The 17,560-nt window shown below is 44.4% G+C and overlaps 1 protein-coding gene across 2 annotated transcripts in view; it reads right to left on the reverse strand.

Moving 5' to 3' along the window:
* LRP2BP (LRP2 binding protein) overlaps nt 1-17,560 on the reverse strand; it is a 339,402-nt gene that overhangs the window by 236,614 nt on the left and 85,228 nt on the right. Inside the window, exon 3 of one of the 2 annotated variants that reach the window (XM_078678933.1) lies at nt 13,869-13,984. In XM_078678933.1, the coding sequence (XP_078535059.1) occupies nt 13,869-13,984 (116 nt within the window). The remainder of the gene's footprint in view (nt 1-13,868; nt 13,985-17,560) is intronic. The other variant, XM_078678935.1, reaches the window with a different exon arrangement.

A 17,560-nucleotide genomic window follows, 5' to 3' on the forward strand; every position in this document is an offset into this window, starting at 1 on the left:
CGTTGCAGAGCTGTAGTGCCAAGTGTTTGAATTTGGAAGACACTGTTGGAAAACAGACTCTTATTGTGTGTGTCCACACACGAGCGTGTCACTACAGAGCTGTCAAAGGAGCAGAGAGCGAGGGCCCACAGAAATGAATTCCCACATACTTAAAAGACATGCTCATGATCACTGCAGGGGCGCGCACCACAGAAACAAAACATACCCGATTCTGGAAATGTCTAAAGAGGAAGAGCAATGTGCTGAAAAACACATTCCCGCGTTGGACCCCAAAACTCCGGAATGTTCTAACGGAGGAAATAACAGTCAATAATAACTCACTGCCATTCAGGACACTTTTAAAGGCACTCATCTTGGGCAGATATTGCCAATGTAGGTCAATAAATATAACATACACACAGTAACCCTTCTCCCCTATCTCCCCTATGCTGAGAATACCAGACACTAACCAAACAGTCACAGTGTAATGCACTGTGCTCGTTATCCCACCTTACCAGGCTGTAACCCGCCTGAAGCCCACGTGGCGTGGCCTGAGGAACAGCAATATATTTAATACATAAATACATTTAAAGAAAGATTGTGTGCGGGGACTCATGACAACTCAGATGGACAACCGTGGTATCCCTATCGGCGCTCTCTTGCGAGCACCATCTGGGCTCGCTCGGTGCAACATGGGGCTAGCAGAACCTTTTCCAGATCTCCATTTCACTTCCAGTGCAGCTCCACCGCCACTTTATAAGTTAACTTTCCAGACACCTTTTGTTCCCCTGAAGTAGGCAGCAGTTTTCTAGATTTATCCTGGATTTCAAGCAGTTTCCCAACAAACTGCAACGATTAAAAATGTGTTTTTTTTAAAGTCGGGTAAAGTGTTCAGTGGTGAGTAAGGCATCTCATCTGCACCTAAGGAGAGCGATAACTACAAAAAAACCTACCACGAACAGCTCCAAATTGGCTGGCTTCATGATTGTTTTCTAAATAGCACTCTACGAGCTTGCACACTAAAACTAATTCCGAACTGGCTTGTGGTGGCGCTTGAGCCAAGGCGGGTGCGGCGGTGTGTGGAGAGCTAGCAGGCTGCCTTTTAATTTATTTGGTTAAATTCCGAGCCTAGCTTACGGACGGGCAGGAAGAGACGCTGCAGGGACGGCTGACTCGGCCCAAGCAAGAGACCAGAGAGGTGGTGCCAGTAGAAGAGCACGCCGGGCACCGGAACACATTATTGCATTGCACAAAGGCAGCCGTTTGTATATAATTGCATATCGCTTTCACTTTAAGTGAAAGCATGATGCAAAAATAAACACGCAGCTGCCTTTGGCAAATCCGAATGAGAACAAAAAAGTGTGTTGTGCCTGTAGTGAGAGTAGTTCAGTAAGAAAACAAGCAAACAAATCCCCCCGGCCCCCCCAGGCCTTGCGCCTACTCGATAAAGCAGGCCGCCTGGATCTGGTGAAGGACGACGTTCGGGTAAGGCCACCGCGACGCGCTGCCGATGGCGCTGCGGCGGCAGTCCTGGCGTGTTGTGAGCCGCCTTGGTCACGCCCGCGGTGTGAGGCGGGTTCGAGGAGGAGGGGCGGGAGAGGCGGCGGACAGCGAGGGAGAGCTGCGGTGGTGGCAGAAGGGGGGAAGGCAAAAAGTAATAAGCGCAAGGGCACAGTGAAGAAGGCGCTGGTGTTCGTGGTGGGGGCGGAGAGCCGGATGGATGAGTCCAGTGGAGCGGGGAGTGCGGGGTTGGTGGGGGTGCAGATAGAGTGCGTACTGCGGGGGTGGCGGGGGCGGGGTCAGGGGGGCCGGCAGGGGGAGAGCATGGAGAGGGGGGGCAGGGGAGCTGGAGGGCGGGGTGGACGTGGTTGTGGGTGCGGGGGACGGGAGGGACGGCGAGCTGGGGGGGGCCCTGGGGGTGAAACAGGGTGGGGAGGGTAGTGGGGGACGGATGGGGGGTCTCCGCTATTGATTGAGGAGTCGGAGATGAGGGCGTGAGGTGGTGGGGGGGAGAGTGAGTTGGATTGGGGCTCGTCGTCAGGGGGGAGGAGGGCGTGGTAGAGCCCAACAGACCCCCGTCACCGTGGGGGGCGCGGGTGGACGGGGGGTGGGGGTTGGAGGGTGGCGGAGGGGCGTGGAGAGCGGAGATGGGGCGGGGGGGTTTGAGGGTGGTGGTGCGAGGAGGTGAAGCCAGGAGCTGGGGGGAGTGCGAGGGGGTGTGGGGCCTGCGGGGGGGGGGCGAGCGCACGGGGAGAGTGGGGGAGTGCGGCGGGGGGCGGAGGGGAATGGGGGGGTATAACACGTATATTAAATGAATCATCCTATCTCTTAAAATGCACTTAAATACTCAAGTCCTCTCTGCAGCTTGCGCACTGCAGTTCTTAACCAAATTAAAAACATGCGTTATTACCAATTTGATGTATTGTAAAAGCTCTACTTTCAACCATATGTTGCAAATTAAAAATCTCATTTTATACATCTGCGTATGATGCGTACGTAAATTAGAAGAGGCGTATTTTACCGAATGTTTTGCTTGCATTTATTTATATGTGTAAATCATTTTCCAGAGTGAAAGATAACTGCGTGGAAAGCTGACGAGACAGAGTGTATCGGGAACGTGAAATAAACGCATAAGCAACACAGTATCTGAGCGTCGAAAACCCGGGGGGAAGTGCCACGAATGCTCACTAGTTTTACGTGTTCTTGTGCGGCATAATTAGCGCTGCGAGGCCATATACAGCAAGAATTCGCGCTATATAACATGCCCAACATCACAACATAGGCTGCACACGCCAGTATGTAATGAGGTGCGATTAAAAAATGTTAAGTTATCCGAACTTATAAAATGAACATACACCCACAAGGTTTGTTGGCGCTAGAGAGGAGATTGAAAGTGACAGCTATGACAGGAAAGAAAAACACAATAGCAAAACAGACATTACAGTCAGAAGCCGAAAGTGTGACACGGGTTCCTCACAGTCTTCCTTTATGGCGCACTTGTACACCGGAACAATGGGTTTGGGCAGTGCTTGGAATGGAAATATAGAACTGCAGGTACTCGCCATCCCAGAGTACCTGTGTGCTGCCGAGACGTGCCGGTACTCTGGAGCCGTGCTGAGAAATACCAGTACCATCCGTTCCATATGTAAAGAAGTGGAGGTACTGAGTATCTTCCCATTTAAACCACTGTTTGGTGTCATAATAGCTGGGTGGAACTAGAAGCAAATTAGGCGATCTTTCTATGCGCGCCTACTTGTGGCTTACACGGAGTGACAACAGCTTCCCGGGACCGAGTCTTTGCTTCTGGTTTCCAGGTCTTTGAGGAGGAGTGCACGAGGATCCGTAAACCGCAGTCCTGTTTTACAAGCCACAGGAAAGGCTTGGACCTTACCCGACCGGTGTAAGGTACACATTCATGTGCTAGCTTCAGAACCTGCTCGACGGACCTCGCAATTCGCTTTGAGACCACCTCTTCGCACTTAATGGCGGACAATGCATCCGGGCACGAGCATGAAGACCGAAGTTCACCTCCAAGACCCTCGAAAGACGCTTCCCTTTTTGGAAACCACGGAGAACTGGAGGTGACGACGCGCCTCGGATCAGTGTGTGTTTGTGGTGGCCGTCGGGAGCCAGGCCTGCTGCGAACGGGACTCTTCCTCCCTAGCCCTTACCTCGGAGACCTTCTGCAGAGGCGGAGTGCCTCCCGTCATACTCTTCAGCACAAGAGATCCCGGCTCCAACCACGGCAAGGAGATGGATGCAAGGGGAATAACCTGCGGCCTAGCAAACATGGCGCTGCAATGAGTTACTAACACGCCTTACTATTGGACGGCACAGGAAGGGGAGTAAACTATTTTGACCTCTTAAGAATTACATATTTACTTCGATAAACAGTTTTTTTTCTTGTAGTTATTTCCATGTAATGTTTTATGCACTTAAAGAAATATCATTTCTAGTGTGTAGCCTTTGATTTTCGAGAACCTTGTCTTTCTCTTAACTGACATCCTTTTACTGGAATAAACTTCCCCTACCAATCTGTGTACAGTGCTTGGAAACTAAAAAAAAACAAGCAAACAAATCCCCCCCGGCCCTCACTTACCTAACGCTGGAACAGCACACCGCAAGTCGGCCTCGAGCGCGCCTCAGAAGAGACGCGGGAGGACAGGAGCGTGACGCGCGTGAACGTGCACGTTGACGTTCCCGCGCGTTCACGGACCTGAGTCGGCTCGTGCCCAGGTTTGGAGCAGCTCTCACTCCCTTGGCAGGGAGGATAGTGACTATAGAACTCGCTGGCGGGAGCGCTTCGCGCTCCAACGCCAGGCGAGCCCTAAAAAGGAGTTTCCCGGCGTGTAAAAATGTAGTATTCTTTCTTTACTGATTGTGGTTTGAATACAACCACACCAGGTGTACATCAAGAAACACCCAACACGTGTTTCGTTCATAGCACTTTATCAAGGCTGTGGATACATATCTGATGAATTTAATCTAGATTAATTATTTGATTAAGGGTACACAGTATCTATCATACATAAGTTAGAGCAGCAGGGCTTCAACACTTAGGAAAATGAGGTAAGCGGTTATAGACATAGCTGATAACGTTAATTAGTAAGAGTGTGATTAGACCCCAGAGATCGTAATAGGCGTATTAGAAAATTCTAAGTGCTGAAGAAAAATACTACGTTACCCTCAGTCCACACACTGAGAACTATTAATACTATGTTCCCCTCGGTCCACACACAGAGAACTATTAGAAATGTATGGAGAAAGGTGGTGTATATTGCAGTAAGAAGTTTGTATATATAGGTCAGAAACCTTTATTAGATATATCAATGTGCAAACAGAAGTGTGGTGATGAAAACAAAGGAAACCGGTGATCCAAAGCTTAGAAACAAAAGGAATGTGATAAATAAATATGAAAATATAATACCGCTACCAAACATCCTAATGGAGATATTCTTAGAGCAGCTGTGGGAAGATGCCAAGAGTCAGGTGGGTATGAGCGAGTTAAAAAGGAAAGTAATATAAGGAAGAAGATAGTTAGGTCTCACCTACACAGAGCATGCGCTGTGCTGCAAGACATATTGTTTACAATTCAGTGGGCTTACAACCTGCCCACAGCTTACCATTAGGTTTTAAACCTTTATGGAAACAAAAAATGAGTAAATGGACTCAAAACTGAAAATATGTCCAAAATATAAAGTGAAGCAAGTGAATCATATGAGTATATACTTAAAGCAGTAATCTCCCCCCCCAAAAAAAATAAAAAATACTTGGTTGTAGTATATCAGCGCAAACAATGGGTGTAGTTTCGATCTCTTATAAGCTGAAGAGCTTGTGGTAGTAAAAATTATCATTGGAATTTAAAACTAATACGTAGTAAAATGATAACCCTAAACAGGTATATATAGTAAGAAACCCTGGATGACACGGGAAACGGCCTTTACAACGAAGCCATTTCCACGAAATCTTTAACCACGCATGCAGTACAACGTATGCGTGGTTACCACTAAAGCCTTTACCACGCATACCTTTACTACGAAGTTTGTAGTAAAGGCATATGTGGTAAAGGTAAAAAGTAAAACGGGGGGGGGCTTGGGGGGGTCTCCCCCACAAATAAAAAAACTCACCAGAAGTCACGTCGGGATCTGCACATAATCAGCGTCGTTTAAGAGAAATCGGAAAAAATATTCCGTTTCCTCTTAACGACGTATGACGTCACCACGCAAGTAGTCGAGGTAAAGGTTATGCGTGGTAAACGAATTCCGTTGTAACGCATGCGTGGTAAAGGCATGCGTTGCAACGGAATTCGTTGTAACGTCATACATTCGGATGACACAGTGTAGTTAGTTTTACCTAGTCAAAAATCATTTAAAGCCAGGTAGTAATAAAAAAATATATATGAAGGTATACTGGGTTAGAAACCGTACTGCATAATCCGCTAAAAAATGTCCTTCCTATGATTTTAAGGGGCACAAATGAGTGCATTCGGTAAAATTCCTTGTTAAAACAGTGTCAGAAACAATTAAAAGGGTCGACTTGAAACAGGCAAAGGATCATTGCGATCAATGTTATTATTCATAATGAAACTAGGGCTTAGCTTTCCTTTATGATGTTATTGGTCAAACTTGCCACTCTTCAGCCTTTTATCTGTAAGCAAATATAACAAGATGGGGTTGCAAGTCCATGTATAGGTTTAAAAGCATGTGTAAGGAAAGGCCTCTTTTTGTATTGTCACCCCCAAAGTTTGGACAGATGATGCTGGTTTTTCGAATCAAAGTGCACTGAGGCCTGTTAACCGGACCTCAGTGCTAGTTTCCTAACCCTTAAACTTTTATGTATGATTAGCCAATACCCAATTGACACAAGCTAACTTACTTTAAGTCCCTACTATATAGTACCAGGTGTACCCTGGGCCTGTAAGTTAGAGTGTCTCCTTAGGGACTATAGCACTTATTGTGCCACCCTCAGTGGGACAAGTAAAAACGTGACTCACAGTCTGCCACAGCAGACAGTGAGTCACTAACTAACTCGACTTTGTAATTTTGATCAAAAGCAAAGCCCAAACTCCCTTTTTAAATGCATGTAAGTCACCCCCACAGCAGGCCTATTGAGTCCTAAGTCAGGAGCAGCATATTAGAGAATTAGACATGCATTTATCATGCTCTAGCAGTAAAAACCCGCAACTGTTGTTTGTACATGGAGAGATGCTGGTAGCCCCAGCGTTTCACGCTGACACCTCAGCTGAGGTAACTTCTTAATGGGACTACCAAAGTTGGTACTTCAAGGTATCAAACGACTCGTTACATTAAGCCCGAGTTGATGCCAAAGTTGAAATCAGAGTAACTTTTAGAAAGTTCTTACTCTGTTCCCCAGTTTCCCAGTGGCCATTTGCTGAGGCTGGCCATGAGAATACCTTCTCCCACCCTGGGTAGACGTGTCAACATCTCCCAGGATAGGTAAGAATAGAGGCCTGCCACTGAAGAAGGTGTTACCTCCTCCTGGCAGCAAGCCAACGGTGGTGTTGGTCAAAAAGGCGAGTTTCAAAAGTGAAACTGCCTTTGAAGGGTAAAAGATGAACACACTAAGTGAGGGGCTGCTCTTTTGTTCGGGCAGACAGGTTGGCGTCAGGGACAGAGAGAGGGAAACACTGGCCGTACCGTTTTTTTCATGGGTATGTGGCCCATAGTTAGCCACACATGTAGGGTGAACTACCGATCTTCACACACTAGGAGATGGGTCCCGACATCTTGGGAGTGGGCAGAATAGAGCACTCTGGGATAGCCAGATGCCACACTTCACAGGAAATTGTCAACAGGTGGATGGGAACCTAGTAGCCCATTGGCGATTGACTAGGACCTTCCCTAAGGGCATTTCCTAGGTGTAAAAGGGGCACCACTGGCACCCAGAAGTCTGATCTCCCTTGACCTGAGAAGAGGACTGAAGAAGAACTGCCCTGATGATCCTGGAACTGACAAAAAAGAGGCTGCACCGGAGTTGGACTAAACCTTCTGCTCCTTGGGCTAACGTTGGAAAAGACTGTGCCTGCTGTGTCCTGTTCTTGGAGAAGGTGTCTCTCTGAGCCCAGCCAGAAGCATAAACTACAAGAGTCAGCTGGCTGACTTCCTGTTCACAGCACAGGGACACAAAAGCTGAAGTAGCCTGCCTGGTGAGTTGGAAGCCAAGATCACCAAATTGTAGCTTCTTGCCCCTGTGCAACCTAAAAAACCAGGACTACACAATCAAAAGTTACACCCGAGCCTGCTGGACCCAGGGCAGCTGTCAGAGTGCAGTTAGATTGCCCAGAAAGACAGATATCGCCCAAAAAAGGAAACTGCTGATTCCACTCTGGTAGTCCAGTCGCAATTGGACTTATCAACTATAGGTCGATCTCTCGTCTACCATTCCCAGCCAAAGTTGCTGAAATTGTTGTCAATCAGGAATGGAAGATCTTTATAAATGCAAATCAGATTCTGGACCCTACTCAGTTTTAGTTTCACAGTCATCATAGACCAGAGATTGCATTAATCACCACCACTGAAGAAATCAGACAGACTATAAATTGTGGGGGCAACATGGCTTTGATCTTATTAGATCTCTCGGCTGTGCTTGCTGTGCAACCACGCTCTTCTCGTTGACTGGCTTGCATCCATTGGAATCAAAGACAAAGCCCTGGATTTCTTAACATCTCTTCTAACTGCTTGAGTTCAAATAGTGACCTTAGGAGATTTCACGACACCATCTTTCTCTCTGCCATGTGGGGTGCCGTAAGGGTCCTCTTTGAGACCCACCCTTTTTAATCTATATGTCATCCCGCTAGCGACGTTGATTAAATATGGCCTTGCTTTTATCTCCTACGCCGATGATACCCAGATTGTCGTGTCGGTAGTTGGGAACCCTGATGCCGCTGCAGTTAAATTTCATGACTGCATGCTCGATATAGGCAATTGGATGTAGGACAATTGTCTCAAGTTAATCTCCTTAAAAACTGAGGTCCTGTTATTAGGCAATAATCCGTCCTTTTGGTCTCCCAACTGGTGGCCTCAAGAACTCGGTACCCATCCCATCCCAAGTGCTAATGTAAACACCTAAGGGATGATCTTCAAGACTAAACTATCTTTTGAAGGTCAGATAAATCACATCACAACTCCGTGTTTTTCCATTCTGAAACTTCTTAGGAAGGTTTTGCCCTATATCTCACTGACCTTGCAAAAAACAGTAGTCACGGCACTTATCACCTTCAAATTGGATTACTGTAATGATTTGTTCACCAACATTCAAAAACGCTTCTTCAACAAGCTACAGATGCTCCAAAATGCGGCAGCATGACTACTGCTGGGAATCTCCAGACACAAAGCCCCCTCTCAAGCTTTGGTTCAGCTATACTGGCTATCTACTAGAAAGTGTATTCAGTTCAAGGCCCTCTGCATAGCCTTCCTGGCCCTAAACAGCCCTGGCCCAGCTTATCTGGCACAACGCTTTCAACGATACACTCCAATAAGACCTCTTCACTCTCCCTTCAGTGGGAATCATATAGTCCCCAAATTCAAAAAAGCCAAATGGGGTGGGAAGAGTTTCGTAGCCTGCACAGCAAGGCTGTGAAACCCGCTCCCCCTAGAACTCAAGAATAAATCAATCCTATTGGAATTTAGGAAAAGACTAAATCCCTGTTTATTTAATAAGTAGTTCTTATCCTCTTGCTTTCATTATATGCTGCTTCTCTTGGTCGGCTTAGTGCCTAGATACCCCCAGGTAATAGACGTGCTCTAGAAATGTTATTTTCATTTTATTTCACTTCTGCTGATCCCTGAGAGGATTTTGAGGAACGTCGCCCCTGTGGTCAGAATCACCTCACCAAGACTGTGGACTGAGGAGTAGATCCAGGAGGCCCCTGTCAACTCATCTTGAGGAGGCAACTATTTCTTTGGACCTTGTTGGTCTCCTTGACTTGTTCCACATCTCAACTTGTTAAAGATTTTCTCAAAACAGTTTCCAGTGTCAGAGTCATTGAATTTGCAATTGATTGTTTGCGGGTCAGTGAAAAGTCCTGATTTATTGTTTCTTCTAAAATCTATATCTCTGGAACTCACCAGTAGAATTTTTTCATTTTGGTGCCCATGAATTCATAAAAATACAGTCTATTTTTATAAACTGATGTTTGGTTTCCTGAGTGTCGAGTTTTTCTCTTTTTCAATTGTTTTGGTGCTGTTCAAATTCTTTATACTTGTTCATTTTTGTAACCTTACTGCTCAGGCCCACAGCTACCCAGGGTTGAGCTAAGGTTTAACAAACAAAATCTGACTGGTCCTAAAGGTGCAGGTAGTGTATTACAAGGTGGGGTCGCACAATCACACCATATAATACCCTCACAGCATATTATACCCCTGTTTGGAGAAATGTTTCCAAAACATATGATTTTAAGTCTCTGCGCGAGGGTCAGGCCCTGGAGCCCAACCGTGATAAACATGCACTCCAGAGTCATCCGGAAAAGGGGCCTATTAATCAAAAATCGTGAAGCCCTACATGGAGAAAGATCGGGGGTCCCTGGCGGAAGTACCGAGCAATGGGGGGGGGAGCGGTTGAGGAGTGGTACGGGTGGTGGTATTCTGAAACTGTATGATCTGAACTTGAATATACAATGAATTGCCAACTTATTTCATGATACTTGAACACTGCTATGTATTTTGTGAGTCTGTGAGCAAAGTAAATAAAAAGATTTTTTTTTATAAAATAAAAAAATAAAAAAATCGTGAAGCCCATCATAAATATATTAGCAATAGACAGTGAGGAATGTTAAGGGACCAAGCCCCAGTAAATGCAGGTGGAGGCTGGACATCGTTTACAGTTCCGCAGTAGGCAAACTGTTTCAGAATCACTCCTGTCTCCCCTTCCGTGGGGTTTAGGATGTCATATCCAAAGTTCCAACGAAGGGGTTATATTGTGTATTTAGTCAGTATTCACCTGTGCTAATGCTCAGCTAATTCTCATAATAGCTTGAATACTTACCTTCTACCCTAGTATAGAGTGTATAATAAATTAAGATATCTACTATAAGTCCTTGGTGTGCATGCATTGATTCCGGGGGTGGAGGAGGAAAAGAGGGAAAGTCCCTATACCTAATTGCTGGCATCATGTTTTTGCCAGGTTTGTTGTTTCTTTGCACATTCATATCCAGCGAACATAGCCCATCAGTGTATTTGTGAGACCTGTCCCGACTGCCTAAAAGCAGCACAGGTATCTCCTATAATAAAAAAAACCTAACGCTGACAAGACTAACCACAATAATTTCCGACCTATCTCCAACATCCCCACCCCTGCAAAACTCCTTGAAAAATGCATTCAATCCCAACTCTGTGAACACATTGAGAACTACCAACTCCTATATCAGCATCAATCCGGTTTTCTGAAAGGGCACAGCACCGAATCGGCCCTCACTCATGTTATGGATGACATTCTAAAAATGCTCGATCAAAACGAATCCTGCCTCTTGATCCTCCTTGACCTTTCCTCCGCCTTCGACGCGGTTAATCATGACAACCTCCTATCCATTCTGCAAAACAGGATGGGTTTCTGTGATCAGGTGCTACATTGGTTCTCGTCCTTCCTCCACCACAGATCTCAAAGAGTCAAGGCAAATCACTCTCTCTCCCAGCCCTCCCCAGTTATCATGGGAGTCCCCCAAGGAACTGCATTATCTCCTACCCTCTTCAACCTTTTCCTGGAACCATTAGCAAATGCTCTAAACTCCAAGGGTATTCTTTTCCACATGTATGCCGACGACACGCAACTCTATTTAAAAATCTCATCCCCGGAAGACATCATCTCACTCAACACTACCCTAACGTTAACTCAAAACTGGTTAACTGAGAACCATCTCCTGCTCAACACCTCAAAAACGGAATTGCTACTCATCTCCCCCCCGAACCACATCCCCAAGATAGACCTCTGGTTGAGTCACCTCACTGCCTTCAACTGCTCTCCTCTCATCGTAGACTCAGCCAAATCTCTAGGAGTCACCATGGACAAGCACCTGAATATGAAAAATCATATCAGCAATATATGCAAGGGTGCAAACCACTTGATGAGGACTCTCAGAAATATCAAACCTTTCCTTCCACTTAATGATTTCAAGCAGGTGGTCCAAGCAATTGTCCTACCGAGGCTAGACTACGGCTGCGCTACCCTCTGTGGCCTTCCCAAATACACCCTGGCTCCACTAAGGGCATCACTGAATGCTGCTGCTAGACTGGTTACAGGCATCAAACGCAATGAGCACATATTGCCAGTATTAAAATCTCTAAACTGGCTCCCCTATGAAGCACGAATTCAGTCAAAGATTGCTGTTATGACGCACAAAGCTATCCGCTTCAATACTTCTAGGTACCTGGCACAAAATGTTGAACTATCTTGTGGTGCAAGAGCCTCAAGAACCGCCACTACTTTCCTCTTGAAACCACTTATCCTCAGCAAAAAAAGCACTTGTCACAGAGCCTTCTCTGGCGCTGCCCCAAAGTTATAGAACTCGCTACCACCGGATGTACGCAGAATCTCCTCAACAGCGGTGTTCAAACTGGAAGTCAAAAGATTCCTCATTAATAAATTCCTTCCGTAAGTGGGCTAGGCTCTCCTGCCCGATGACATTGTGCCTACTTTCATGGAACCATCATTTACGACCACGCTTCTCTGCGACATACTATGAACCTTTACTACTGTTTAATATAACCACCTTGCGGGGTTTTTTGTGTGTAACCTGTGAACATTCTTGTTTATATCTCTACCTTATGTTGTTTTTGCTTTATTGTTCCTTCCTTTCCTTCCTAATGTAAAGTGCTCTGAAATCCTCTGGGATCTTGTTCGCGCTATATAAAACTTCAGAAATAAATAAATAAAATAGGGTCATAGTAATACCCATGACTCATGGCGGCTGTGGGAAATATTTCTGGTGTATTCCAAAAATATTGATATAAGCAATAAAAACAAGAGGTTTATTTCACATAAGCAAGCTACAGCAGGTAGGAAGTCCTATTCAGATGTCTTTGGTCATTTTCCCATCCCAGAAAGGAATTATTATCATGTTTAAGAGGACTGACGGGACCAGGTCCAAAATAGAATACATACTGGATAAGATCAATGCCAGGGTAAGTCAAGTTCAGGAGGGAAATCCAAGAACTGCAGACAGAATAGATTAATAATTAATCTATTTATGGTAGAGAACTCTCATTTGGAAAACAAAGTAGAGCCCCTAGAAGAATTTAGGCGGGCCACATCCTACGAGCAGTGTTTCTCCTTGGACTTAACTTAAATAGGCTCACTGCAGGCTGGCTTCAGAAACCTTTGTGCATGACCTGGGTGCTGCAGAATTGAAAAAACCTGAATGTTTTAAACTGAAAGACAAGGAAGCAGTCTCAAAGAAAAGAGCGGGTAATAACGCGTCAACATGATGCTTCAATCTAGAGAGTCCTGAGGGGAGAAAAGAAAGAGGCTACAACGAACGGGTTCGCTACATTTTCAACAGTCCTGTAGTCACATATTCTCCAATGTAAACTGGCAGGAAGAACAGATTTGCAACAAGATACATTAATTGTGGTTTGAGGGTAGTAAAAAAGAGAAAAGATGACTGTCTGGTATACAACAGACGGTAAAGTGCTGCTAGACTGCTAGTGGTCACTAGAGGAGTTGAATGTGGTAAGGAATGCACAGGTGGTAGATCAAGAGACACTGAACTAGCACAATAAGTAATGAACATTACCACTAGAAGGATTATATAGGGGTGTCTTGGATCATGTGGCTAGGTCTACAGAAGGAGACGGTGAAGTTGGGTCTACTAATAATATATCTGTGAATTTGCAGATTAGTGGCTGTGTGTTGATCTTCACTAAACACCTTTTTTCGGACCTCTGGTGCAAAACATGCCACATCCCACAGAGGTCCCAGAGGACTATACTTTTGGCTAAAGTAGAATACATACATCATTTAAGATGGTTATACGATTTAATGACCCCGAAGATCTGGTCTGCCTATGTCTGTTTATAAATATGATTAAAAATGTGTTAAAAAAAACTTCAATAAAATATCAACTTCACCCCAGCCTGTTATCCTTACCAAGGAGGAATGACTGGAAAGAGGTTTGGGTTTGTTTAAAGACATCTGAAAATGGGGAGATGGGGCGTAACATAGCACAAAAATGGGATCGACGGATTGTGAAAACTATTTGCAGCTTAAGACCATTTTCCCTTCTTCCTTTTAAGTTTAACTATAGTCACATTAGTGAGGAAATGACTCTCAGAAAAATGACCACTTTTCTAATTGCATTATGTCTTTCTTATCTTTCTCCTTCTTCACAACTTTTTAAAGTTTGATTTTGTAACTTTAAGGATTCGGAAACAACTTACCTCTTCAAAGTACAGCTGCCCCAGGAGGAATGGTGCTTGTTGGTCGCCCTGTTGAATTCTTTCCTTAAGAAACTGTTCAGCCCTTTTCACCAGATCATCATGGGTAGGTTCTGCTGCTGCCAAATTACATAAATATTAGAAGTACAATGACGGGTGGGATAAAGCACTCAACTTGTCACAAGCAAAAACATCATTAGACTCTTATGTGCACTGCAAAGGCTACTGCAAAGGCTACTTCAAAGCTTGATTGCATGAACCCAACACGACTATGAGTCTGGGACCGTAAATATGTGCATTACAAAAGGAGGAAATAACATCCACCCAAAAAATTCCACTGCGATCACAAAATTACCACCTGTGATACTTGAATTACTGCCAACACTGGTTGTATTGTCCCCAGAAAATCTCATTACAGAAAACTACTGTCCAAAACACATTGAACTTACACCGTAAAATCAGGGTACAACCCCTAACCAACTTCTGCAGCCTGAAGCTTTCTTTAAATAAGATTTCCAAACATGTAGGCATTGATGCAGGCATGCTCTGTCTGCAGGGGCCCTATCCCTGCCATAGAAATGTATATTTCGAACAGCGGCATTTTTACCATCCGTCAGTAAATTTGACCCCCAACAGTATTTGTTAAGCTGCAAAATGTAGTGAATTAAATGTTCTGCTGCTGGTATTTTTCATGTCTGGGCAATTAGCTCCAGTGTAACCTAATCCCAGCTGTATTTTTACAACACTGGCTGTGATGCATAATTTCTATCACACAAGATAAGTAATTTACCACTGGTTGTAACTTATCAAATTGATTGTAAGGCCCATATTCACCCTGAAGTGTATTTCAGCACTGAAATAACAGATGTGTATAAATACCCAACTCACAGGTACTTGTTTTATCCCCCTTGGAAGGATGAACGGCTGAGTAGACTCTCAGGGATCGGACCTGGGATCATGTACCCAGGAAAGACCAATGGGTGATAACTGCTGGTCACTTAGCAGGGATTAGCGATCTCAAAGTGGACAGGAACAGCTGACACAAAAATGAGCTGCGTTAGCATTACCGCTTTTGACTTGGTGATGCCAGAGGGGAAATCTATTCGTCCCCTGGGCTTTCTAGACATTTAGGCTCAATCCACAGTAGAAGGGAAAACCATTTTTGACCTGTCCGGTAGGAGAATGGCCAAGAAGCTGAAGAAAGACCTGCCTGGTGGCAGCTGGGACTGCCATTTTGAAACAGGGGCTCCTGTTTAATTTGATAGGAAAGCAAAGAAAAAGTGGCGCAAAAGAAAGTGGGGATTGTGAGAAAATAGTTAGGATTGAGTGGTAGATTTGCTTCAATCACTGGTAAGGACACAGGATAAATCTGGAACCTCAAAAACCACCACCTCAGAACATTCATGAACCTAGGAATACTCCATCTGATGAAAGAACGCCTTGTTGGAAGAATAACCCTGACTTTAGACTCCTGCTGAAAGAACAGGACTCACATAAGGACTCCTGCTGGTACCCGAGGACTGGAACTGCTCTCCAAGGGTCAAGTGGTTGGCCTCCTATTTACCTGCTTCAGGAGCACTAAATGCAGCCCAGTTGACTAAAATATCAAGACCCGGCAGGAGACCTGGCTGAAGAGAGACTTGGTGACCAGAAACCTGCCGTGAGGAGTTAGGAGCTACAGGACTGACCAGAGAAGTTTTTTCAGCAGTTGGAGACAAAGGGCCTGATTCAGCATTTGACGGATGGCACTCTGTCCCTCAGAATGGCCGAGGACATTACCCCAGCCATCCTGATGGACTCTACTATTATTTCCACACTATTACTTACACTTCAATTGTCAAAATAATTAAATGCTTGTCTGGTGTATGGTGGAAGTGATGGATAAAGGATTCAAGAAATTGAAACTTACTCTGAGCAATCCTTCATTAACTTTCACTAACTGTTTAAATTGTAGATGAGACGAAAACTGATATACACCGGACAACAACAAGTGGGAGAAAAGCTTCAGAGAAATAAAATGCAACGCGACTAAAACACGCTTTATTTTGCAAAAACGCTTTGCGCATGTGCAAACCAGAATTACGTAGAGATAACGCGACTAACTTGCTTTGAGAGGGAAAAAAACCTCATGCATACGCAGGAAGGACTAACATGTGGTCTCGAGGAGCCACATGCTCTGCATATGCTTGCTTGAACTTAAAAGAAAACTGCGGTTGTTAATGCCTTTGCTTAGAGAAATAATACTAACATGGTATAGAGTATAAGTGGGTGGTGAAAAGTGAAAATTATATGTTTAAGAAAATAATATCTGTTATGATTCTTTTATTAATAGTGTACATTTGGGCCTGCAGTGTCACTAACAGAGGGAGGAAAATGGCACTGGATGAAAAGGAGCTGCGCATGCTCAGTGGATTCGCAATGTGACCCAATGACCGAAAGAGCTGAATGACTGCCAGATATCAAGGGCGAAAGACATGGGAAAAAGAAGATGTGTATCACTCGTCTATGTAGCCTGTAGTGAATTAATTATTACAATGGCAACAATATATACATGGGAAGAGAACAACATGAATGAGGTAAAGGGGAAGGGTTTACAGGACAATAAGAACCTTAATAAAATTGAATATGTCAGCGTGGTGTGATGAACACATTCCTGGCCCCGTCCAATCATATTCCGTATTTCATCAATAATTGCAACTCTTGAGGGTGGGACATGTAGAAATAAAGACTATAACTAGCGTGACATAAGTTAGTTAGGCACACATCGATGCTGAGAGAGAAAGAGAAGAGAGAGCTGCTAGAAGACAAGAAGAGAGAGAGAGAGAGAGAGAGAGAGAGAGAGAGAGAGAGAGAGAGAGAGCAGACTGGGAATATTCAGATCCAAATGACAGCCTGATTAGATTCGAAGATTCCGGAAAAACATCGAGGAGTGAGAGAGTGTAAGAGAGGGATGCGCCCTGGTGCGTCAGGTTTATAGAGAAGTCTAGTAAAGTATCTGCCCTGTCCTGATCTTGTCATGTAGTCTTTGTCTCCTGATCCTAATTCTGGGGACTCCCACCAGTCCTTTGGCCAGAGGGGTGGTTTTCAGTATTTCATTAGGTGAATGTCATTCGGTCTTAAAATTTGCATATTTCTTTGCAAATCTATCTTATTATGTGCATTTTGTCTCTTCATCTATCCACTCTTTGCATTTTGATTTGTTGAATGAAGTCTGTGTAAACAAATGTATTTGCTAAATGAGATTTTCTCTCCCATGTGAAAAATGATGGAGTTTGCACTATGAATCTGTATTAACGAGCATTCAATTCATGACTGAAATCCTAGATAAAGGGTATGAATCTTCCCAGAGTCTGTGGTTATTTCACTAAGATCTGTGGATTAGTTAGGTATTGAGTTTATTTCAAACTATTTTGTGTTTACAGAGAATGACGATTCTCCAATTTTTATGCAGAGAGAATCTTGATTTCATTAAAGACATACGGAGACTAACATTATGCAAATACTTTTATTTGCTGCCCAACATGCAGCCCTTTAAAGAATGTTGTTACATCACAATAAATAGAACATTAGTATCATGACAAGCAGGCTCTCATCTTCCTCGTGGGCTGCGATGACACAGATGTACAACATGACGTTCCATAAGTCTGCTTAATTATTATTATTATTATTATTATTTATTTTTATAGAGCGCGTAG

This window comes from Lissotriton helveticus, chromosome 2_2 (genome assembly GCF_964261635.1).
Source record: "Lissotriton helveticus chromosome 2_2, aLisHel1.1, whole genome shotgun sequence".
Taxonomy (NCBI): domain Eukaryota; kingdom Metazoa; phylum Chordata; class Amphibia; order Caudata; family Salamandridae; genus Lissotriton; species Lissotriton helveticus.